At 49.9% G+C, this 24509-nt stretch overlaps 2 protein-coding genes across 9 annotated transcripts; both read right to left on the reverse strand.

Annotated features, from left to right (window-relative positions):
* Positions 1–122: 122 nt before the first annotated feature.
* On the reverse strand, positions 123–9764 carry LOC104142574 (uncharacterized). 7 transcript variants are annotated; one of them, XR_011136129.1, is made up of 7 exons: positions 8158–9082; positions 7225–7359; positions 6769–6830; positions 6221–6484; positions 2881–2957; positions 1758–1840; positions 123–876 (listed from the first exon to the last, which is right to left on the reverse strand). XR_011136129.1 is itself a non-coding variant. In XM_068918193.1 (6 exons), exons 1-5 carry the CDS (start codon positions 8963–8965, stop codon positions 2916–2918), a joined length of 1311 nt encoding a protein of 436 aa, XP_068774294.1. In that variant the 5' UTR covers positions 8966–9082; the 3' UTR covers positions 1248–1840; positions 2881–2915. The 7 variants fall into 7 exon arrangements, 5 of the variants coding, with proteins under 5 accessions (XP_068774294.1, XP_068774296.1, XP_068774295.1 ...); XR_011136128.1 differs by having other exon boundaries at positions 1287–1840; XM_068918193.1 differs by lacking the exon at positions 123–876 and having other exon boundaries at positions 1248–1840.
* Positions 9765–14624: 4860 nt separating this feature from the next.
* On the reverse strand, positions 14625–23468 carry ETV7 (ETS variant transcription factor 7). 2 transcript variants are annotated; one of them, XM_068918472.1, is made up of 8 exons: positions 23277–23465; positions 20405–20522; positions 19964–20128; positions 19035–19142; positions 17787–17999; positions 17342–17484; positions 16814–16914; positions 14625–15954 (listed from the first exon to the last, which is right to left on the reverse strand). In XM_068918472.1, exons 1-8 carry the CDS (start codon positions 23280–23282, stop codon positions 15843–15845), a joined length of 966 nt encoding a protein of 321 aa, XP_068774573.1. In that variant the 5' UTR covers positions 23283–23465; the 3' UTR covers positions 14625–15842. The 2 variants fall into 2 exon arrangements, with proteins under 2 accessions (XP_068774573.1, XP_068774574.1); XM_068918473.1 differs by lacking the exon at positions 17787–17999 and having other exon boundaries at positions 23277–23468.
* Positions 23469–24509: the final 1041 nt, after the last annotated feature.

Consider the following 24509-nt stretch of genomic DNA (forward strand, 5'->3'; position numbering starts at 1 on the left):
TTCTGGCTCCTATAATGTCCATATACATACAGTGTATACACTGTATAATGAATATTATATATGTCACATTCGAGATTATGTATCTATTACATATATATAATATGGGCATGTAGATAATAACGGGTATTTTTAATCCAGGAGCTTTCATCCTCTGTGTTGGTGTGGCAGTCTGTCCACAACAGTACAGAAAAACAAGGGGCTGTCTCAGCATCCTGATGAAACCTGTGCAACACTATTTTGCCCCAGATTTTCATAAGGACACGAGGGCTTTTCCTGATCTCTCCAGCCATTCCTGGGCACCAGCTGCTGGGCTTTTGCTAATCCTACAACAAGAGACTCTATCTGGTGCGGCTTCTGGGAGCAGAGGCCCCATCCTCATTGTGCAAAATGTTTCTTGATTGAAGTTTCATTCATACTTTCCCAGGCAGCGTTTCAGCATTACCAGGTGAATATTACATGCAAACACTCCCAAATAAATATAACTTCACCTAGCCAAAACAGTTCCTGTCAAAGACAGAATAAGAAGCAGCATGATGTGAGCTCATAAATTTGTTAAAATGTGATCTGGACTATCACAGAGATGACCAAATGCTGGAATTAGGACATGTGCATGTAACCATTTCCTGTTGTTGAAATACAGCATTCCTGGATTTGTTCTTCTGTTTTAATTCTTGCTTTTCCAGTGCTTGATTTTCTTTTTTAATTACTCCCTTGTCAGAGGAGTTTCCCACACGCACACCCTGTTCTATCCGTCTGACCAGGTGATTCACAGACTTTGTCACTGTGCAGTGATATCTGAGCTGATCTGATTCATGTCAGTGTCTCCTCCAGCAACTTCATTCATTTAGAGGACTTTATTCCATCACTGCGAAACATCTGCCAGTAAAATAAGGGGCAAAAAAATACTATCTCACTGTGACCGATCTGAACATGCAAGTACATCAAAAGAATATAAGCCTTTGAACGCTGAAAGAAAATGTTTCCATGTTGTCAGTTAATTAATTCTGCCACAGTTATGTGCATGAGGCCCCCAGGGAATTAAACAGGAACTGCAAATGCTGTCAGAGCTGTGTCAGGAGATATTCTCCTCCTGGGCCCTCATACAGGCATCATATTATAATAGTTTCTTCCCTTGCAGCTGCCAAGAAGCAACGTATTAAATGGGATTTTTCCATTCAGAGAGCCAGAAGAAGAACCTTGCAATGCCCATAAAAAAATAATTATCCCTGTACAAGATATGTGAGTAATTCAGAGGGGAGATGGATGAGGAATGCTAGAGGACCTACCTGGGCTCTGTAGCAGGGAGAAAGCCTGGCAGACTGAGCCCGGCTGCTGCATCGGAGCCAGCGCCAGCGCCAGGATAAGAGGCAGGGGACGATGAGGCTGGGCTGCACCAGGACAATCGTCCATCCGCAAGGACAGATGGGAGATGGCCAACCTGGCAGGGTGAAGGAGAGCCCAGAAAGGCAGCAGCTGAGACTGAACCGGTGCTGCCCTGCGAGGACTTCACGGCATGCCCGGATGCCCCGCGCTCTAGTTCAGATCCTCAGAGAATCCAGGCTTTGAGGACAGACCTTGAGGCAGCAGCTGAGAGGGTGTTCAGCCACATAACAGTGTTTTCCGTAAGTTGCCCTCACCACTCTCCCCCTGTAGCCTGTCGGGCCAGGTGTGGCCTTATTGCTGCAGCTTCCTTCCCTGTTTGGGTTACTACAGGGTTTCTCACAGCAGGCCCTGCAAAATCTGTCCGGAATCCTCACCTGCTGTAAAAGTCGAGACTTGGGGACAGGATCCCACAGGCCAGCTGTGTTGTGATCCCCTCCCTGGCCTGGTGCCATACTACCTGTAAGACAAAACCTTGTCATCATCCTCTTAGTGACTGAGAACTTTGAATTGATTGATTCGTTAAGTGCCTGGGTGATTTTCTAAGATGCCCTCCTCCACCTGGCACTGCAAAAGGCAGGATTAGCAGGGAATAATGACTCCAGAGATGCAGGATCCCAGCAGCACCCTGAGGTGCTCTCAGAAGAAAATTCCTTGCTCACATTAAGCACCGAGCCAGCCTGCAGTGCTGGCAGGTGGCTGTAGAGAGGGAAGTTTTCTTTCCTGCCTGTGCAGGATAACAACACAGATGGCCAGCTCTCGTGATGCCAGGGATTTTAAGGAGAGCAATTGCCTTAGAGGTCTGAAACCATGGCAGGGAGTTTAGGGAAGGATGAACATAATACCAAGAGCTGGAAACTGATCAAAACTGATAACTTGCCCTTCTTTAATACCAGGGGATCTTTAGTGGCAATGGGCAGTCAGGGTCTCAATTTTATAACCAAGAGATTAGGCCAAGATGTCAAAGTCACTAATGAGCTAAGACGTGAACTGTGAGAGCCATCAGCACTAGGAGCCGGTGGGAAGCTCTGTGTGCTAGTGGTAGGCATCACTGCTCCAGCCCTCTTCCTGCAGCAGCCAGACCCCAAGGACACAACAGTGTCATTATTTTTGGTTTGGTAGTTTGAAAACACAAGCCTGTTGTGCAAGGAGCTGTAAACACACGTCTTCATGTTTAGCCAGCCTCACACCCCTGATGAGTGGGAAGGAAAAGGGCCCAGCAACCACAAAAGGATTTGGGTCAGCTGGGTTGCTATGAACACTACAGGAGAAGGGAATGGAAGAGATGAATGGTTTTCTCACAGTTATTTTGTCTGGCAGGGGTGTCCCATGCACAGAGGGAAGAAGGTGTCCTAAGGGAGGTCAATGAGGAAACAAAACCCTCTTCTGCTCAATGCAAATCCAGTCACACACCCAAAACTGTGTGATCCTCCCACCAGGTCCCCACCTTATGCCTGCTATCATCTCACCCTGCCCTGGTCATCAACTCTGTAAAGTTACCTGGGCTGTTGGTGCTGGGCAGGGGCAAGGTAATGTCATGAAGGTCTGCACACAGTCAAGACCAGTTTCAGTTTCTCCTGCAAAAAAAAGTCTGATAAGCCTGGTTCACAGCCATAAGGAAATACTGTGCTTGCACTGCACTTGCCACTGGCATCACTCGAGCAGGCTGGAGGAGTGGGATTAGATGTTTTTTCACACTCCTAATCATGCAAGACTAGATTGGACTGATCCTCTACAAAGTACCATCCCCTGGGGCTTTTCATCAGGTGATGATTCCAATCTCTGCTGATCTCTCATATGTTTCCTTAAAGGGTTTATAAAGAAGGGAAATTTTCATCTGTGTGGGGAAGGACAGTCTCCTTTTTACAAGGACTCTATTTCTCCATTTATTTTGTATTTGTGCATTTGCGAGAACTGAAAAGATCAATTCCTTTGGGAGAAAGGAGGGAGAGAGCAGTGTAGGATATGACCCAGAGATTCATGTGCCATGGTCACAAGTGAGGACAGGGGACACATAAAGCTTCCCTGAGGAGGCTTGGACATGTGGAGCTGAGCCCAGCATCAGGAGAGACGTGGAGTATCAGCCCAGTCATCAGGTTGGCAAGGGCCACCCTGGCGAGCAGGACCCACAGCAGTGCTGGGGATGCAGCACTGCGCCATGAGGTCTGGGACATCCCTGGGATGGATGAGGCACCTCTGGGAAGCTGGAGGCCCTGCTCAGAGACCCTCCCATCAGCTCAGGAGAGCAATAGTTCATCTCTCCTCCAGATCCCTCCCGAAACAGGCCTGGTCGGCATCTCTGGGCTATTTGTGATATGACTGTGCTTCTTCATACCAGAAGGTGTTTCAAGGCCACAGTCATCATTAAGTCAGCCAGTTCAGCCTCTTACATACTGCAAGACCCAAAATTTCATCTGCTTCCCCTGTACTTGGCCCAGCAGTTGTTTCTGACTGCAGCAAGGGAGATGTTTCTGGCCCCTAGCAAGGGCTCCTGTCAGCTCCCACTGAACTCAGCGCTGGCAAACCCAGCACGGCCCTGAGCCAAGATCCACAGCCTTAATCCAGGGCCCTGCTTAGGGGTTTGAGCAAAGATTAGCTGGGAATGTTCCCAGTGATTATGGTTTAATCTCTTTGACATTTCACATCTTCTTAGACATAGTAGGTGAGACCCCCAGCAGTTATAAATCTCCTCAGTCCTCCAGGGAATTATGTCAAGTGCAGCTTCTGGGCCACTTGGAAACAAGCTTTACTCATTTCTTGGTGTCAGCACAATCTGCTTTTGCTAATAAATCTCCTGCTGCTAGAAAGGGAATGGCCATAAATAGACAAAAATGGCTGGACAACACCAGGTATCTGCTATAAAATTTGTTTTGTTCCACTTTGCATCTAGCTTGAAAGGAGCAGCCCACAGCAGCTGCAGCAAGGCAAACCTCATTCCATGTATAATGTCCATACACATCTCTCATTTCCTTTAGACAAGATTGGTTGGCACTCAGGAACTGTCTTATTTGAGAAATGCACTAGAAGAAGCTGTAGATCAACAAAAGATCTTTTGGCACAGAAATCTGTCTTGGCAGAGTAGTTCCAGCCCAAAATCATGGTGATCTATCCTGCTCATGTGCAATCCACAACCCCATCCTAATGTGTCACTTGGCAACCCTTAGACTCCACTGTCTATAGGATTAAAATAGCTTGAAATCAGGTGCTTCATCCTGCTGAAAATGGTTTTATTGTGACTATAGAGAAGGCTACGCCATCTGCCACAACCTTCCCAGTGTGGCTGCATCACATCTCAATAGATCTGCATCAGGCAAACTCATCTATGGGCATTGCTGTTCAAGGAAAAACACTGAAAACCAGAACAGCCGGTAACCTGGGGACTGCTGGTCTGGAGGAGCCTTGGGTCAGTCTTGCCCTGCATCCTATCTCCAAGAGCAGACGGCTCCAGACACTCCAGAAGGACACGAGCAGCTTGAGAGCAACAGATACAGGCATTTCACCTCCCCCAAGATCTCATGCTGATCACCGCAGCTGAGAGAAGAACTAAAACCATGAAATATAACATCTGCCATCCCTTTCCAAATGACACAACTAATGAAGATGTCAGGGAGCAGCAAGGGTCAGCTGCTCCCTATGGGACTTCAGGGCCAGGTGGGAGGACACTAAGCTGGTCCTGAGCCGACCTGGCAGCCGACCCCCGCCCCCAGGGCTCTTACAGATGATAAATGAAAGCTGTGACAACTGGATTGCTGGCACTTTTAATACAGCATCATATTGAAGAAGGGAGCATGTGCACATCTGCACAGCACTTAAGCATGAGTTTAATGGGCTTTTCTGAACTGGATCGGTGCTTGACAGCAGAAGTTATATAAATTATATTGCACATACACAGATACACATGGAAAAGCAGGTATAAAAATACCTATACACAAACAAACCATCAGGTAAAACACACTCATTAGATGAGAGTTAAAATGCAAATGTAGGGCAATCCTAGAAACTTGGGATATGTTTGAATTACAGAGTATGTCTTTGCCCCACCTAGGTAGCTTTTAAGCCATTCGTGCTACTGTGTCTATTGCCATGGTTTTCCTTAGAGGTTTTTAAACCCACAGTTCGCAAATTACAGCAGATTCAGATCAACTACAGGGATTGCCTCCCACATCAGTAAATCTGCATCCTTCGGTTCACAGTCACGACAGGCACCAGCCATGGTTGGGAAAGCAGACTTTGGAGCAGCTGATTTCAGTCCGGGCTCTCACAGTTCTCTGTGCTGAACTTTCCTCTGTCCTGCTGAGATAGAACGAGACCTCCATAAGCTCCCTCCCCAGGTGGGTGATGCCAGGGAGCCTGGATGGGCCTGAACTGGAGCCGGTGCTATTGACATAGCATGGTCTCCTATATATGTTCAGTAGGAAATTTTCCCAGAGGAGGGCTGAACTTATCCTGAGTTATATCTGTGCTGTGCCCTAAGGACAGCCTCCAAGCTGCAGAGATGCAGCATGTAGGCAGGAAGCAAAGTCATGTTTGTTGTTCAGGCATGGACCATGCACCTGAACATGGAGACAGATCAAGGCAACATGTCCCACAGGGTTTCAAGCGTTTGGCATGGAAATAGGATCCAGCCTCACAGCCCTACCTCCTCTGCACGACAGAAACACAGTCCTTCCACCCCCCAGCACTGCCAAACACAGTGGGGCAAGATCCAGTGCTCATTAACCCCTGCAGTGTAGGCTGGCTTGAGTGACATCCACCTATGTCTGTGGATCATCTTTAAACTGCACCATTTGCCCTGACTTGCTGCTGGCAGCTCAGTCATCAATACATTGCTCCTCCATACCTGAAGAATTTGGCTGTAGGACAACGGTGCAAACGAATCTTCCAAATATCGCGTGCCAAAGCCCATGATCCTGTTTACTGCCTGGTTACAGATGCCTGCTACCTTGGCAGTGAGGTGCACAGCAAAGGCAAACTGGATTTCTTCAGGGTTAATGTTGGGCCTGCTGGCTGTCATTTCCTTGCTGACATAGGCATCAGCCAAGTTCTTGAAGGAGCTGTAGGACATTTCTTTGAAAAACATCCGTAGTCGTGCATCTTCCTTTACCTGTTTAAGCAGCAAATGAATACACACATTAAGAGTGAATAACTCAGGGTGTCATACTTGTGTTGCTGCTTCCACACCATGCTGAGATAGCATTTGAGGGAGAGCACACCGACAGACAGACAGACATGATCACACCCAATCAAGGAATTAAAAGATGCCATTTCCTTGATTTGATGGAACATTGTGGCTTGCTGCTGCACCATTGAAGTCAGTGATGTTGCACCATTTTACAGCTTGGCCCAAATTCCTTCTACCCATCCAGCCAATAAGAGGTTTCCTCTTACCTTCTTGTCCAGCTCATCTCCTGCACTCTGGAGGAGGGCAACGATTTTTCTGATGGCTTCCTCTGTGGAGAGAGAAGAATCATTTCCCACATTATTTCCAGCCTTTTCTGCAGGCCCCACACCAAGATGCTCTAAGGAGGTAATGTTGCCTGTTTAGCCTCCCCAGAAAATTCTCGAGGAGAAATGCATATGCCTCTAGCCTGGGAAAACACATTTAAGCCTATTGACAAATGCCTTGTTTCCTCAGCCAGGAAAAAGACCCTCCTATTTTTAAATTTCCCTCTCTCAAAATCAAGCCCTGATGCTGAAAATGGATCCAAAGGCCTCATACAGTTCTTAGGGTCACATAAACCCTTGGAACAGGCCTTAAGTGGGTTTGGGGTCTCGTACCAACGTGTTCTCAACACCTGCAGCAACGGTAGCCTGAGATGAAGCTCTGTCAAGGGCAACACTCACCAACTCCATCCGCGCTAGCCGGTCCCTGCAGCTCTTTGAAACTGCGCTCGCTGTTCCCCTGGCTTTCGCTGCCGTGGACTATCAGCCCTATCTCTTCAGAGACTTGTGCGTAGTAGCAGTCAGGCTGGTCTGTAACTGTTAGAAGAAGAACACACATTCAGAATCGAGAGTTTGGGGTGAGTCCCTCACTGATTAAAAGGGGAATGCAGGCATGACGACCGCTAACTAGTAAAATTCCTGTGTGTGTTCACTTCATGCTTGTGTTCACCCTGAATTAGTGCAGACTCCTAATGAACTATCAGACTGTGCTTCCTGAACTGTAACTGAGCTTCAGCGACTTGCTCTGAATTGACCAAACCTTCATAAAAACCACCTTGTCAGCTTCTCAGCATGGGAAGGGCTCAGATAGAGTAACCCATACAGTAACCTGCCGCACAAGTAACCTGCTGTGTCACAACACAACAGCTGTCCCCGCTCCCACCCTTAGCCAGCAGCAAATTTAATGCAATTATCTCAGACCTTTAATAGTTTAAGATTTAATCTCAGATCCCAAATGCAGGTTTAAACTAAACTGCAATGCCACAAGAGGAAAACCTGTGCATGGATAGCTACTGGGGAGCAGTGGACTTGCGGTAACTTGCTGCACTCCCAAGTTTGAATAATGAACTGTGCCTATGGACTTCACCTAGGACCATCTTTAAGCAAAATTGACTCTTTCCTGGAACAGCAAGTCAATTCAGGAGCCCCAAAAGCCTGTCTCAAAGCCCTGGAAAGCTAGGATGGTTGTTGGTGCGCTCCTAAGGGAAGGGAAGGATTAGGGTTAGGAACTCAGCATTGGACACTCTCTTGCTTTGCCAAAGACGATCCCACATTTAGCTCCCATCTGCATCGCCCATCCTCCTGAGAGGTGAGGACACAGGGGCCGGGTCCCACCTGGTGAGGCTGGTCTCTGGATGTGCCTCACCAGAAGGCGGTTGGGTCTCCTGGCTTTCGCTTCTGCTCCTGCCTCACCCCGTTCCTCCTCCATGGCAGCATGCTTCTTAAACGAGAAAACCCTCTTGAGGCTGGGTCTCTTTTTCAGAGGTTTACCCAGTGGCGGGCATGTGTTCATATCTCTTCCAGGTCTTTTAGCCGCTTCGGTTTTGGTGCTGTGAGGAGCTTTGATATCTTTTTCCTTTGCCTTTTGCCCTGCATTTTCCTTCTGGTCATCAGAATTCTTCTTGAAGAGGAAGTTTAAGAAACTTTTGAACCAGCCGTGTTGGGTTTTCCCCTGGGAGGAACTCTTGCTGCTTTTCCCCTTGTGCTCTGACTCCTCTTTCATGGAGTTCCCCAGAGCTGATGCTTTGCTCTTTTTATTTAGAGCTTCTTCCCAATCTGATGTTTTGGGTTCCTCCTCCTGGTCCTTCTTCAGGCTGATTTTGGAGCATGAATAATTGCAGAAGTCGCTTTCTGACCTTTGCAGTCCGGCTGCCTTCTTCCCTCGCCCTCCAGCTCTCTCCTGAAATCTTTTCTTAGCAGCCAGGGAGTTCTCGCAGCAGCTCAGCGAGCGCCTGACGTAGATTTCCAGCACTTTTTTCGCCCCTTGCCTGTCCAGTGAGAGTATCTTTCCTGCCGGGTTCCTCCCTGGGTCCCACAGCGTCATATCCACATCCATAGCCCGTACGTTGCTGCAGAGGAAAACAACATTTTCACTGTGGTTTTTGCTTTTCTCGCCACGCCATGCATCATGCAGGTTGGGCATGATGGAAATAACCTCCTGTTGGGCTCCCTCAAAGGGGAGCTCCTGGTGTCCAAGACTGTTTTGGTCCTTGGTAAATGATCAACCCTTTTTACCATTGTTATCTAAGTCCTCCTTATCTAAACCACACTCGCAGGGTTTTATGATGCTATAAGCTGGGCTGTAGACACTACTGATACAGGAAGTGAAACTGCAGAGCAAGTGGACGAGCTGGTCACAGGTCTCGTAGGGAAACTGCTGAGCCCATCGGCCCCCCCGAGCTGCCTCCCAAAAGTGGGTCCCAGGGGACCAGCGCTGGCTAACATAGCATGACTATGTTTCATGCTGGCTCTGAGACCCAAACCAGACCTTTTCCACCACCAAACAATGTGCAAGGGGCAAACACCACAGTCCGAATGGCTGTGCTCTTGGCTGACAAACAAGCTGCACGGGAGCAAGGCATAAATCTCTGCAACCCAAGAGCAATGCCAGCCACTGCTAGGACAGCCCGGTTGTGCGCTGCACAATGCACGTGCACACCAACCCACTCCAATTCAGTCTTTCTCCGGCTCCAGAAGGCAAGTTGCACCCACCCAAGGCAACTCCAAAACTATCCAACAGTCCACGACAGTACCATTAACAAATCATTCAAATAGATTTAATCACAGCAAAGCAACAAACCCCTTCTGCTTTGATTGATTCCAGTACATCGAACATATATAATTTTTATTTGCTCTTTTTGTATTTACCTTTCCATTAGTAATTCTGCCTTTCTGGACATATGTCAAGACAAGCTCCTCGGCCACGAGTCCTGAGGGTTGTCAGGCTCTCTTGGGAGTTGCTGTTTTTATACCCCAGGCTGGTTGCTCACTGAGCAAGTCCTATTTTTAGCAGCCATTCAGGTATGAGAGAGGGCAATGCTTCCGTGTGGTATCTCTGCTACCCTCTCCCTCGTGGCAGGAAGATACATCACCCATATCTGGAAGGCAAGCGCACGTGAGTTTCGCTGGAGAAGAAAACAATTTTCTGATGACAAATAGCAGCAAAACAGCATAAAACATCTATGTCACCTTGTATAATGGCTGCCCTTTGAAACCTGCTATCTAAGCCAGCTACTTTATTTTTCACAGGTGTGTTGCCATGTTTGGGCTTTTTCAGGTTATTTCTGCAAGAAAAGCAGAAAGAAGTCACATCTTCCTCCAAAAAATGAGCTTTAAATCCAGCAACCAGATCTCCCTGCTGAGATCCCCAGCAGCCCCCAAGAAACCAGATGCCTGAGGCTGCTGCACAGCCTGGAGCCACTCTAGGGCATGGTGCTAACAGGCTCTTTCCTAACATCAGAAATAGCCTGGCTGAGTTGGCCACTGCAGGGCCTTTGAAACCCACCCTTGGGTCCCTCAGACAGCCCATGTGCCTCCCTAAAATGTGAAACACAGCTACACACTGGAGCATGAGCATGGGACGGTGGGTTTGCTGGTTTTAAGCGCCTCACCAGCCACTAACAATGAGGACGGATAAATTTTTTTAAGATGGGTCCAATGAATCTGTGGTATTTCTGACACCAGACATTAATCTGGACCAGGGCCATCTTCCTGTTCTTCTAGGCCTGTTGCCACCCTCCTGCAGGCTGCCGTCTGCCATCCTCATTTCTATTTTGCCATCTGCTGGCAAAATTTTGCACTGCACCTTGCAAGGATAGTGATGGGATGAGGAGGTATTTCATGAGCTGCAATGGAGGCAACTCCCAGCAGGGCAGATTTGGAAAACCTCTTGGCAAGACTTCAGCATGAACAATGCTTCATTTTCTCTGGTTTTTCACTTAGGCTGATGCACTGACTGGCTCTATTCTGGATAAAAATGGTCTTTTCTAGATAATGGATTCAGCTTGCACTTGAATGAGTCCGGGTTTACTTTCTTTAGGTGTGTTTCTGTAGACCTTCTGGGCCATAATTTCCTATTACTTGGACAGTCCTGCAGGAGAGATTCAGTCTTCTTTTTTTTTCTTCTCCTTAGCTTATACTGATGAATCAGTGTCTGGTATTGATTAGGGACTGCCCAGCTCTATTTTTCAGTGTTCTCATCTATCGCTGATAAGTAATTAGTCCATCCATCAGGAGCTCCATGCTGCTAAGTAGCATATGACTGTATCCTTTCATAAGAAGGTTACTTCCAGAGAATGAGGAGTCTCACAACCAATTTTGTTTGGGTGCTCTCTTTTTCTGCAACAGCCATATAACGAAGAGGACTTTGAAAAGCTGGTTGGTTCAAAGCCACTCTGACCAAACTCTAGCAATGGGGCATAGTTTGGCCATCTCCACTTTGGAGATGTTGGTGTTGGACATCATCCAAGGCTGAGTCCAAACACCATCCCTGTTCATGGAAGACTTCCCATGATTAAACTGGGATTCGATGTTGACTTATGGCCTTGTCCAGGCCTTTCCTCTTTGTAAGAGCCTTTTTGGGCACAGCCTGAAGATAGGACACTCAAAGCATCTCCAGCACCTAGCAGGGGTCTGCAGCATAAACCTTGCCCTGCATCATGATTCTGGATCCAGTCTTTTATCCACATTCAGACCCCTTCCAGGATTTTGAACATGTTCAGACCCGATGGGTGAGAGGCATAGGAATAAAATGTTTGCAGAAGACCTGAACTAAACCTGAACTGAACATGTCCACACACAGCTAGAGTTAGGGAGAAAAATTTTAAGATCTGAATCCAAATCTGTCTGCTTTTCTCATCAACACTGGGAGAATGAGGAAGCTAGCAGGCAGAGAAGTCATGTGGAGGGAGTACACAAAGATGAGATCGACATCTTCAGTTTAGTGACGTTTGAGGGAAAAAGCAGAACTGAAAACGCAAGGATGCAGCATAGGGGGAAACTGGCTTTATTTACAGGAAGTTTGTTCCACAAGATGAAAAAACAAAGGAAAGGAATAGCCGTGCGTGAGCTGTGAGTTAACATGTGCTTATGAGCAGAACCCAGGAGTCAAAACCCCCAAATTTCTTGGAAGCAAGGTAGCCACAGAGCACAGCTTGGGAGGCTGAGGTTGGACATCAGGAAAAACTTCCTCTGCGAAAGGGTGGCGCAGCCCTCAAATGGGTCTCCGGAGAGTTGGGAGATCTCCGTCCTTGGAGGTTTTGAAGACAAAGCCATGACCAACCCAATCTGGTGTTCGTAGCAGTCTTGTTTTAGGTGGGAGGGTGGACTAGGGATGCTGAAGGTCCCTTCCAGCCAACACTCCTGTGATTCTGTGAATGGAAAACACCAAAGCACGAAAGGAGCCGCAATGTCAGATCTGAGCCAAGACGCAGGTGTTGAGGGGCAGCCACTTCTTCCCCCACAGGCCAAGCTTTGGATAGACAGCACAGCAACGCATGGGACCTGCAGGGTCCAGCAGCCTCAATAGACACCACTAAGCCTGCTTCTGCAGTACGTCTACTCTCAGAGGTTTGTGGGCACCAGCCTCCAAAGCAAATACTCTTTTCCTGCCACCCAAGGATTGATTTTAGCCCGCTTCCCTCAGGAGATGAGCCAAGCGAGACGGCAGCGTCTGTGGGGGTGTGTGAGTGTCTGTATTTGCTTTTGTGCAACACCCTGCCCTAAACAACGCTGTTCAAACCTGGTGTCAGATACATCTGAAGCAAGAACAAAGGCCTTCAAGGAATTAAGTGTCTGAATCTCTGAAAAAGCTCGTGTGGAGCACCTGCCAGGGTGTATCTGCGCCACTGCCCCTGGACTTCAGTCATAGCACAAGTCATTGAGTTGTGTGTGCTCTTCCTCGCTGCACGCCCACGCCAGTCAGCCCCAGTGCAAGTGGCAGTTACTTGCTGTTTACCAAAAGGGATGGGTCCTGGTTCCAGGAATACATGTTTACCACTCTCCTGCTTCCATTTACCAGCTCTGGTGGGTGGCAGCGAGAAGAGCTGCGGTCACATTGTCCTAGGGAGGATGTGAGTACTTTCTGGGAGCCAGGAAAGAACCCAGCGCAGTGTTGTGGTCTGCCATTGCAAAAGTGCACTTTGCTTCTTCGCCCCCAAGAAACTGCTGTCCTGGCTCCCTCCTAAGCCGTGGCTGCAGCGCAGCATAAGGAGGATTGAACGTGTTTGGCACCTTCCCAAACGGGAGAGGAAATCCCCACTGTATAAATGCAGCATGATCCTTAGTCATTGCTGGAAAACAGGTGAACTAACAGCATCCCACGTGGCATCAGCACATGCCACCCAAGAGCACTGGGATCACCGCTGGCCACTTTCTCCCAAGACACAAGCTCTGCCAGCCTGAGCAGTGGTTAGTTCTTGGGCTGCTCAGGAGTCATTGGGGCTGTTTCCACAGCAAGAAGGCAGATGGGATGTCTTGTTAGGAGAAAATCAAGTAAAATGCACCCACGGATGTATATCCCAAGAGCAACACAGGGTCAGGCTGGGACAACTTCCAAGAAGGAGGCTTTCTTTCCTTCCAAAGCTGGCCCTCATGGCTGGGCAGGCCTTTCGCTAGCTCTCCATTATGGAACTGGATTTCACCCCCAAAAGATCTCCTTTTAGTCTTTTCTGAGACAAAATGAACCCTCCATGGCAGGATCATGCAATCTAGAGTCCTTCCTGGTGTGATCTGCATCCCCAGGCTGGGCACCTGGCTCCACCTTGGCTGGGTGCTGGACGCCCACCACCCCTCTCTCATAGCAGAGATTTAATCCTCCTTCCCTTGCTAGCATCTCCCAAAGGCTGTGTCATTATGTTCATTTACCCCACCAGCACATCTGACTCCTTATTTTCACTTGACCTATCCAGCCCTTGCGTTTTGCCAGTGAGCTGGCGGTTTTCCGGAACTGAAACTTCCCAGCCAGTGTGTTTCTGGAGAAGATGTTGTGCACTGCAATGCACCAACACATGCTGGTGCTGTGAGTCAGAAGCCGGGAGCTGGAATAAGGACATTTCGCCAACCCACCAGTGCACTTCCCACCATGGGAAGCCCACCAAGCTCTTCAGGAGAGGTTGCTACCAACTGCAGCTGGAAGCCAGGCAAGGGGCAATTTTTGAGCATAAAAGGGGATTTTTAAGTGGGAATGGGACTTATGCTCTCTTCCTTGGAAAAATTTGATTGATTTCAGACTCTACCCCAGTATAGTGTTCCTAACCTAAGAAATGTGATGGGGAATTATGCCAGCATACAGGAGAGGAGGAATCACCCTCTTTGGAGTAGTCATTTAATTGGTGTAAATCATTTTTGATAGCACACCACCAGTTTACAGTAAGGGGGGGGGACGGGGTTTCAGGATAGCAACATCAGTCTTTGAGGGAAACTTCAGTCATCAAATCTTACCAAGGTTTCTTTTAAGCCTGATGGTTCCCTGGCCTGTTCACAGCATTGCTGCCCCAAAAGTGGAGCTGACGCAGCTCTGCCACTGCAGTCTGGGGCTGGGGGCAAATGCGCAGAGCAAGGATACAAACCAGCAGGATTAGTTCTGCGCTGGTGTGAAACCGAGGTCTGAAGAAACTCCCTGTTTCCCACCAGCCATGAAACATGATGCTGCTTTCACTACGTATAGCTGTGCTTTTCCACGTAGCTATAAAACGCCAAGTGTTTGTACTGCATTCACCCAATAGCTGCTGAGCAGCTTGGACTATCGTGCCCTGGTTTCCAGGCTGACAAGCTCAGGGACAGGAATCGGGTTGCTCATTAGGAACTGTTTATATGAGAGTTTATTTGCAGTGCTTGTTTTCTGGGTAAATGAGGAAGGCTTGGGTTTCTCAGTTTCAGATTTTCAACCAGCAGGAAGTGGGATTTTCAACTGTGTAGAGTCTCAGAATTCTATTTCCTCAACAAAAAGTAATCCAAAATCATTAATGGATATTTTCAGATTTAAAAACACATGCACATTGTTCTTTCCAGCACTTACTAACAATACCTGAGGTTACAAAGCCTGCCCAAATACTCTATGTAAACTTCGGCTCACTGGGAACTTTGCTTTGGGCGTTCAGAAGCCGAGGGCAAAGATTATATGTGCTCCATCCTCCCACGGGGTAAAACACAGCCCAGCTCCGTGGATTTCACAGGATTATCCTAAACTGCACCCCTGGAGGATGTGAGCCAATACCAGGCCCCTTTGTGGGGCATAAGAGTGCATGCCCTGTTTTGTACCCAAAGCAAAATCACTACATCTCTAACGATGAGTGTGATCATTTTCGTTACTGGCTTGTGCTTCTCGTCACATTATTTAGTCAGCTAATTACAAAAAGCATTATATGGAGGGAAAGGAGTTAAAATGAGACCCAGCTTAAAGGCTCCCTGCAGCCCGGAGCTGCGCATCTCCAACGGGGCCCGATCCGGGCAGGTATTTCAGCACATTCTCACCCTCAACCACGCAAGTAGCTCCACTGCAGCCCGTGAGATTATAACGTGCAGCGCATCTGCAGTGTAAGTCTGTTCCCCAGCCGGGGGCTAAGGCTCAGTTTCAGACCAGCATGCGAATGCTTAGGACCACCGCTCTCAGTGAAAGTGCTTCAGTAAATGTTCAACGCAAAGCGTGGGCTCCAGCGCTCTCCGCTCATCAGGCTCGGTTTTAAGAATGGAGCCATCTTTACCAGCAAGTTTGAACCTTACAGACAAGCATCGTAACATACAAAGCAAAAAATATCACGTTCCCTTACCGAGGAGGGAAAAGAAGCAAGCAAAAGACCAACCCACACATTCACCTGCATTTTCTGGGCTAGGAGATAGTTTCAATGTGTGAGTTTTGCTGACGAAGCCCCAAAGCTGTCACAGCCTTTGCTCAGGACAGGTTTTGAAATCCATCACCACCGCTCTCTGGCCTTCTGCTGGGAGAGCAGGAGAGCCCGGCACTTCACAGTGCAGTACAAATCTGTCTGCAGTACATTGCAAATGCCACCCTCAGAGACGTCCTACGGTGAGACCTCCAGTGTGCCTTCCTTGAAATCCTCATGTTCCTCGTTCTCCAGCTGCTCCAGTTTGCTGGGTTTCTCATGGATGATCTCCCCAGGAGTCTTCAGAAATCTGCAAGGCATTTTTGAACAGTTTTAACTACATGGGCAAACGCAGCCCCGCAACAGTTTGTAAATGCTCGAGCCACTGTGCTTGCCAGCGGAGCTCTGGAGCTCCCTGTGGAGGCTCTCTGCAGTCTCCAGGCCTGGCTGAGGATGTCAGTTCTTGCTTTGCACCCCGGATGCACTGAGCCCAGGGAGGTGAAGTGCATCGCACCTCAACCCCGAGCCCAGCGCTGGCATTTTAAATTTAAGCTACTCCCAGGCAAGCATCCAGCCCTGAAAACAGTGTGAAATTCAATGACAAATTAAATTCCCTGCCTGGCTCCACAAAGGCTGGTTGTCGTCGGCAGACAGAGTTCAGCCTGGGATGGACTACCAGCCAGCTGCATAGGGGAGCGGATCCGGCAGGAGCACGACGCCCAGGCATCCCACGCGCCGGGTTTGCACAGAGCAGAGCCCAGATACAAACCTGCTGGAGTGTTGCGTTTGCCGGGGGTGGGGAAAAAAGAAGCAAACACAGAAGCAACCACTGAGGTTTTGCAAAACCAAAACCAAGCCAGGCTCTTTACCTCAACCTGAGGGCTGACTTCAGCGCTCAGATACACGCCCACAGTGGCTGCGGGATTCCTGTGTGCATGGCAGCAGACAGCCGGGTGGGACCAGGCTCCTCACAGCACCATCAGACCAAGACAGGCCACGTTTCCGTGCATTTACCCCAAATATACAGCAAGGACACTATGACTTCAGCTCAGGTCTGGACCATCAAGGATCCAGCGAGATGAAGCAGCTGCCAACCTCTGGAGTCCACCAGTCGCCTTCCCAGCTGCATTGTGCTGGGCAGCTTCTTTCAGTGACCTGCTTCATCTTACCTAAACAACAGCTTCTGCCCTGGCTCTTTTTTGATGATGTTGAGTTTGTAGTAATGTCTGAGCGCTCGTGACATCTTTTCATATGTCATGTTTATCCGGTTCTGGAAGGAGACAAGAATTAGGGATTTTTTGAGTAAACCGAGAACACCTGGTTTGGATCTGTGTGCAGCAATCAGGCCTGCTAGGCCATGTGCAGGATGCTCTAGGTAGTTTCACAGGCTTTGCAGGTGGCGTCATGGGTCTCCATAACCTGGGCTTCCCTCTGGGCCCTTGGCAGCGAGCCTCAGCCGTTACAGCCTGCCTCCCTGCCGTGGGACGAGGGGCTGGGGGCCGGCGGCTCCCATCAGGCATGCACCTCCTTTTTAAATCAACAGGAGGTTGGCGTCTCTTTGTAGACCTGGGCCTGCTCTGCTCTCACCCTCCCCTGTCCTTGTGCCAAACGGATCCAGGGAGCATGTGGTGAAGGGACAGAGCTAAGGTGACATTTGAAAGCCCAGGAGTGACAAACTTGGCCTCAATTGAATTTACCTTGTGGTTCCCCCAGAGCTGGGCAAGTCCATTAGGATTAACGACCCGGAAGACCTTGGCTTCCTTGTCTTCCCACTTGATGTAAGGCTCATAGCGGCTGTCAGAGAGGAGCTGGTACACGTAATCCCACAGTAACCTGCAGTCTGAGCGTTGGCACAGAAGAAACAGTCACAGAGCTCCCACTAAGGCATGTACTCTCTGGTGAGGGTCGGTCAGCGACAGGACTTCTCATCATAGCAATAAAAAGAGCCCAGAGCTCACATGCAGCACATTCATTGCTAGATCTGAAAACGCAGGGGAGAACTAGCATTGTTCAGGTGGGGAAACTGAGGCAGAGATGCCCTCACTGAAGCATGGAATAGATGGGAGGGGGATAGGCTGACAGGAGGACAAAGGCAATGCAACCTCATTTCCCCTGGGAACCAGGCTAAAAATTCGTATTCACCTGCAATCTTCCCATCCGCTGGGGCTGACGGGGGTTTAGGAAAAGAGCAGAGGGCATCTGCCCTGCAGCTGCCTTCTGAGCTGGGATAAGAGAGGTTCAGTGGCTCCTCGTGGCTGCAGGTCCAGCCAGGGGACAGAGGTTTGGCACGGCCCGAGCAGCTGGGCAGCGGGGAAGAAACAGCGGCTGGGACAGCCTCTGTGCTGCAGTCCACCCCTGCAAGAAAACCCCACATGGTGCATTACAGTAGGACCCAGAAGACCTTCGAAGCCATGAAACATGCAGAGGAGCAGAGCCTGGGGCTGGTTTGTTGTGGAAAGTCTGCGTCTGTCATCACTGCGGACCCCAGTCTCACAACAACTGACTGACACGGCGGTCGGTGGAGACAGACGAAGAGGAAAGCCCTGGGATTCTCCTGAGGGAAAAGGGGTGCTGGAAGCAGAAGCAGCAGAAGATCCAAGGTGGGTTAGAGGCACTGCCAGCCATGGGGAGGGCAGGAGGGAGAGTCGTTAGAGGAGAAGAAAGCTGGAACGGGAGAATATCGGAGCACACGCATGTGATCCTCCCCTTGGAAAATGCTGCAGCACTTTAAGAAATTTGTCACCCTATATCCACTTGTTAATGCCAGAGCCAGCAGAGAGGCTCATGAGAGCGCTCCTGAATCTGCCTCAGTGCAAAGTCAGCCAGGTCACATGAAACCATCCTCACTGGTTGTGCAAACCAACCCTGGCAGAGCTGCGGGGAGAGCATCCCCCAGGTACTGGGCAGCAGTGGGCAGCTGGGGCTGGTGATGGTGGGGCTTCAGCCACTCCAGGTGGGCCCAGAAAATAGGCTGTCTGCACCCTCTGATCAGGATAGGAGCCATAGGATCAAAGCCCTTAAAGCTGGCTTTTCAGAAACAAGGCACCCAAAATGAGCGGCTGTCTTTAAAAATACAGCCCTCACTGCAGGGAGGGGAACAGCATCTGGAAAGGAAGACCGCTCTGCTCTAGCCCCTAGGTCCTGCCACCCCACTAGTGCTCATTTCTCTGCCCAAACCTAACATCTCACTCCTCCTCTTTCTCTGTCTCCCAGCTCTGCAGGGATGACTAAGCCAAGCGGAGTATTCAAACCCAACTACTCATGCCCACAGCATCAGAGATTCCCAGGCCACCTCTCTCAGACGGGTGAGCTTCAAACCTCCGACCTGTGCAACCTACTGTGGCCGAGGGCAGGCTCCACCTGATAGACAGCTGCCATTCTCCATCATACCTTCCACCGCGCTCTTGACTTCCCTGAATGGTGAGTTCAGTAAAGGGCTGCACACCAGAGCTCTTCTTTGAGTTTTGATATACTGGAGTAATTCATATAAGACATCACCTATGGGGGAAGGAAAGCATTTGAGTCTGTTCAGGTGACTATGTCATATTATAATAGAGTATTGCTCAAATACAACATCCAAATAACAGAAGCTGCAAAAAGTGGTAACAGGTTTTATTATTGCACTGGCAATTCAAGCCATGCAGTCCCTGTTCTCTCCATCACCATCTGCTTCTTTCTTGACAACCCTCTTTCACCATCGCATCTTGTCCCCCAGGGAAGTCAGACCTCTCATAAGCACATAGTAAAGGATCACTTTGTTTGCTGAGGGGACTGGAACTATGTAGAACATTTCTTTAATGATATGAGGCAGTACCACACCTGACTTTTGGATAGGAAATGCAGAGGTTTATTAACTGAAACTACTGCAGGGACAACATGCTCCATGTGTAAGAAAACGCATGGCAGAATCCAGACTAAGGTTTTGAGTGCATAACTAAGGGTGCTGCCATGGGGAAGGACGACCATGTGGACTGCTCATCTGGCCATGCATGACAGTCTTTTTAATCCCACCCTGTTGAAACCATGCAAGAAAGAGCCACAAAAGGCAATGGCCAAAAGCCACTATGATTTGCTGTTCCCCGCAGCTGGATTTTGATACTGTTACCTATATTTCTGCGCCACTTACAGAGTAAGAGGTTATCCCCATCCCAAATCATTTGTAGTCTAGATGGTCTAATGTAAGAAGAGAGTTGTCCCAGCCTCTGTCATCCAGCTGGCTAGGCAGGGTTCAATCTACGTCTGCCAGGACCTATCCAGCCCCTCTCAGCAGCCTGCTGTGCTCAGTCTGTCCTTAGAAACACCATTCTCCCTCATCTAACCTGAGTTAGGAGCTCTGTATCTGAAGTCATCCTTGGTGAGAATGCACAAGGCTTTCCCGTTCATTTCAAACTTGCTTTCATCCGTTTGCCGAAGGGAATATTCTTTCTCGGCCCATCTCAACCAATGGATTACATCCTCCTTGCTCCACAGTGAGGGCTGGATTCCTGAAACCACAGGCAACCTCTGAAACAACTTGGTCTCCATCTTCAAAACCAGTGAGGGGCTGGACGGGAGACTAGGCTTCTCCATCAGCAAACTTCCCCTCTAACTTAAACCTTCACAGATCAAATTACCCCAGAGAAAGAAAACAAGCCATGATGCTGACCCATCTTGTCCTCTAATCCAGACAGCCACCAATAGTCGCAAGGTGGAAGACCACTGCTGCACCCACCACGTCCCACCCGGCGGGGACCCCTTTCGTACGCTTGATGCCTACTCACTCAGCCTGCCTGGTAGCTTGAAGATTTCCCCCTCGATGATGGGTGTGCCTCTGGCCTGGGGTTGGGGTGGCATTGAAGCTGCAACAACTGGGCTGGAAGGACCAACAGTCACTTTACCCTGAGGAAAAGAAATCAAACACATCAACGAGGGTGGAAGGGGGGAATTCCCTCCTGCCATCTTGCCTTCACTTTGCTTTGAAGACAGCTCCACCACAGTAAACACTGCTCAAATAGTTTCTAGCTAGTTTCTCAGAGCAGCATGATGCACTTTAAAGTAGCTCAAGCCTGGCTGGTCACTGAAAGGAGGCCACAGGGAAAAACCCATGTCTGGAGGTAAAGCTGATGATTCAGTCTGCAGGGAGGAGTGGGTACCCTTTGCGCTGAATCAGTGCCACGCCAGCTACCTAACATGGCAATAGAGACAGCGATGGGTTCCTGGAAGCACCATCTTAACTTCCTGAATGAAGTGGAAATGATAACCGTGGGGTGTAGGGTAAGTTCCCCTCTCTTTTCTGCAGGTCAGTAGGAAGCAAGGTTTTATCTGCAATGTAGTGCCAAATAAGCTACCCTTTTTCTTCCTGAAATTTCTAGCAGAACCTGAGAATCTTCTGTATTTCCAACCCTTGATTCATTTCTAGTTTTAGAGAGGACTGAGCTGCACTTTTTTTGGTCACATGCTTTAGAATAAAGGATACTGCCTACCTATGCTTAGATTTAGGAAATCTGGGCTGGTTTTGCAGTCCCCAGCCCATCATATATGAGCAAGACAAAGTCTGCACGACTCTTCAGCATGGATTCCAGGTCCTTTACCAGGGCCAGGGTGAATTTCTGGTTGCCCTCAGACAATGCTAGTAGCCAGAGATTCCCCTCCCTCTTTCTCAAATTCTTTTTTTCAACATTAGCACAGGTATCTGCCATCATTAAAGGCTCATGTAGGCTCCAAAAGTGAGTTGTTATTAGGCATCCCCAATGCCCCATGGCTGCAAGGAATTGGAAGATGAAGCCCAGACCAGCATAGCCTTCAGCGCCCCTCTGAGGTCCAGGCATCCTGCAAGATCCCCGGCAGCTTGTTTGGAGGTCTGGGGTTTTAGGACAAGACTTAAATGCTTCAGAGAGTTATGAAGATGAATAAAGCTGATGATAATGGTGCTTAGATTTTGTCTTGATCATGCCACATGAATAGAAATATCCCTCTTTGTAACTCCTTGGCGATCACCTGGACATAAGTGGGAACAGCAATCCCTTGCATTACTGAGATGTCCCCTCATCTTGCCCTCCTGCAATTAAGTCCCAACCTCTTGTTCAAAAGAATTACTCCTCCCTGTTGCTTGTTCATTAATGAGCTCCTCCAGGCTCAACAAAAGCCAAGATGCTCACAGAGCTCGTAGAGGTGGTCCCTGCTCAGGACTAAAAAGAAAGTCCTGGTGCTTCCTGGTGGCACCAGCGCCTCTGTCTCCTGGGCTAGGAGGCAGCATCGCACCGCAGGCTGCCTCTGGGCTTTTATCCAGAGCCCATGAGCAAGAAGTGAGCTCAGATCTGTTTTCAGTCCCATCTATATCTTGAAATATTAGTGACAGCCAAGCAGATATGTTTCCTCTTAGAAGTCTACTAATGTGAATCTCAGCAATTGCTCAGCTGATCTGAGCAGCTTCATTCTCTGAAGATCGACAGCTTTGCTTGTAACCAGTATTTGCTGAAGCTGTTGCTGGTTCTGGGCACTTGAATACACCTGCAGAGAGATTTTCCAGGGTGGTTAAGCCAGCCAGTGCTCCTCAAGTTTATGGGGGGTTGTAGGAGCTCAGCCTCTCTGAAAATCAGGGGTGAAGAAAATCGAGGTGCTAGTGACAGAGTAGACTGTGGTGGTTGGACACGCATCTTGAATGCAAAGCTGGTGCCCCCAAAGCTGGGGAGCATCCCACAGGGAACAAGTGTCTGAGGAGCAGATCGCTCCACCTCTCCCAGGGAAAATGTTCCACTTTGGTCTGGGGGAATTTTACCTGGAGAAAGAGAGCAATTTGGCTAGGATGCCAGGAATGGCTGGAGATTACCAAAGTACTTTATGGTGATGATGCATCTTTATTGTCACGTATTAAGTATGTCAAAACAAGAGAGAAACCTTAAAAGAACTATCTTTATAGCTCCAACTCTTTATGATAAAGATAAGGAGCTGAATCATTCCAAAAGTAAATCTCAAGGTGCTGGGTTTTTCTTTATCAGAAGAACCAGTACTAACAATTTTTCTGGCAGTGGTATAATCATTGCTAGCTGTTACAGGATCTGGGTGGTTAGTTTTAACAAAGTAAGCAGCTGCTTAACAACATATGAGGAAACCTGAGAAGATCCCGTATGAACTCTGAGCAGACTTTCTAGCAATGCAAACCATATTTCAGATTCATTCTAAGCAATAGGCTACAGGAAAATATAAAAGTGAAAGAAATTAGCATTGTATTTTGTCTATGACTTCTCTGTAAAGGCATTTTATGTTTTTCCCCTGTCTTCATGGCTCTGTTACAACTAGATTTACCCTAAAAATGATCCACAATGTTTGATATCTTTCGTGCTCCTAAAGATTTCTAGGGACTCAGAGAAGTATTCTTAACTCTTATGACTTTGCACCAATTTTGTTTTGTTGGTTTATTTTTTCCTGCTTAGCCACTTCCATGCATCCTGGGACACAGTACTTCCTTGTTTCAAGAGGAAATATTGTCCTTGGCTGGTTTAGAGTGGGAAGCTGGGGGGAAAAAAATGGTAAAAAGAAATCCTGGATGTGTAAGAGCACCGTACGGGTCGGTCCTAAATGGGGGGGCACCTCAGGCGCTTGATCTGCTTTTTGAGGCAATTCGGGCTTGGATGCGGAGCCAGCGGCTCTTACCTGCATCCCCGGTGGCGCTGGGTCGCCGCTCTCTGCAGCCCGGCTCGGCGCTGCCCCGGCCCCGCTGCTCGGCGCTGCCCGCGGTGCTCGGCGCTGCCTCGGTGCCCGGAGCCGCCCCGCTGCCCGGAGCCGCGCCCCGGTGCTCGGCGCTGCTCCGATGCTCGGCGCGGCTCCCGGTGCTTCTCTGTCCCCCGTGCTCGGCGCTGCCCCCGGTGCTCGGCGCTGCCCCCCGCTGCCCAGAGCGGCCCCCCGGTGCTCGGCGCTGGCCCGGCGCGGGCAGCTCCCTTCCCTGCGGCCGCTCCGGGCTTCGGCGCGATCCTTCCAGGAAACGAAATCGAAACGAGCCGGAGCCCAGGCAGGCAGCGCCCCGGCTGCGCGGCCCCCCCGGCCGCTGCCCCGCGTCCCCGCGCGGCCGGTGCCTCCGTCCGGGGGCCGCCGCCGCGGGTCGCCTGGGCTGCCCGGGCACCGCGGGGGACCCCGGCACCGGGGCAGCGCCGGGGCCCCACACCGGGCCGGGGGTCCCTGTCCCTCCCCGCGATGTCCGGCCCGCAGGAGGGACCGGGCAGCGCCGGGGGCCGCAGCGAGGCCCGGCAACCCGGGCGCTGCCAGGCACCGGGACGGACGCGCTGCCCGAGGGTCCCGCCGGGGCTGCCGGCGGCTCCGGGACGTACAGGCTCGGCAGCACCCGAGATCTGTGCAGCTCACAGATCTGGATTTATCGTTTTTGGGTAGTGATGAGTGAGGTTTTTGGCGGCGGGGGCTCCGAGCAAGGAGGAAAGAGGCTACGAGGGCCCCCCCACCGGGCCTGGCGCAGCCTCCGGCCCCGTCCCAGGGTCCGGCAGGGCCTGGCCGGTCCTGCAGGACGATGATCCTTCCCCTGGCTCCAGAGCCTCTTCCAAATGTGCCAGCCAGGGGTGCCAGCCCACACTGGCCCAGTAATGACCATGCGTGCTCTGGCTGCGGGGTCCCCTCGGACCGACCCCACGACCCCACCGGGAGAGGGAGCAGCCGTGTCCCCGCACCCCTGCAAAGCCTCCGAAACAGCTCAGAAACTCAACTGTCCCCATGCCCGGAGGAGCTAGAAAGTGGCTCCTGGAGCAGGGCCTTGGCAGCCAGGGGCAACCTGGGACGTCTAGGCGTGACGCTGACATTCATGCAGAGGGGAGGGGGGTTGGCAATGCAGGTGTGCCCAGCTGTGCCAAGGGGGGGGTTCGCCCTGCAAGGCGCCCGCAG

Source organism: Struthio camelus, chromosome 24 (genome assembly GCF_040807025.1).
Source record: "Struthio camelus isolate bStrCam1 chromosome 24, bStrCam1.hap1, whole genome shotgun sequence".
In the NCBI taxonomy this organism is placed as follows: domain Eukaryota; kingdom Metazoa; phylum Chordata; class Aves; order Struthioniformes; family Struthionidae; genus Struthio; species Struthio camelus.

What these genes read in the sequence shown, in the direction of transcription:
- LOC104142574 (XM_068918190.1), bottom strand. Translation starts at nt 8,965, where the DNA reads ATGCCCAACCTGCATGATGCATGGCGTGGCGAGAAAAGCAAAAACCAC. An exon ending in GGCTAGCGCGGATGGAGTTG is followed by an intron (nt 6,831 to 7,224) that starts GTGAGTGTTGCC and finishes CTCTCTCCACAG; the next exon opens with AGGAAGCCATCAGAAAAATC. An exon ending in GAGATGAGCTGGACAAGAAG is followed by an intron (nt 6,485 to 6,768) that starts GTAAGAGGAAAC and finishes CTGCTTAAACAG; the next exon opens with GTAAAGGAAGATGCACGACT.
- ETV7 (XM_068918472.1), bottom strand. An exon ending in AGCTCTGGGGGAACCACAAG is followed by an intron (nt 16,915 to 17,341) that starts GTAAATTCAATT and finishes GTCTCCTTCCAG; the next exon opens with AACCGGATAAACATGACATA. An exon ending in GGGCAGAAGCTGTTGTTTAG is followed by an intron (nt 15,955 to 16,813) that starts GTAAGATGAAGC and finishes AATGCCTTGCAG; the next exon opens with ATTTCTGAAGACTCCTGGGG.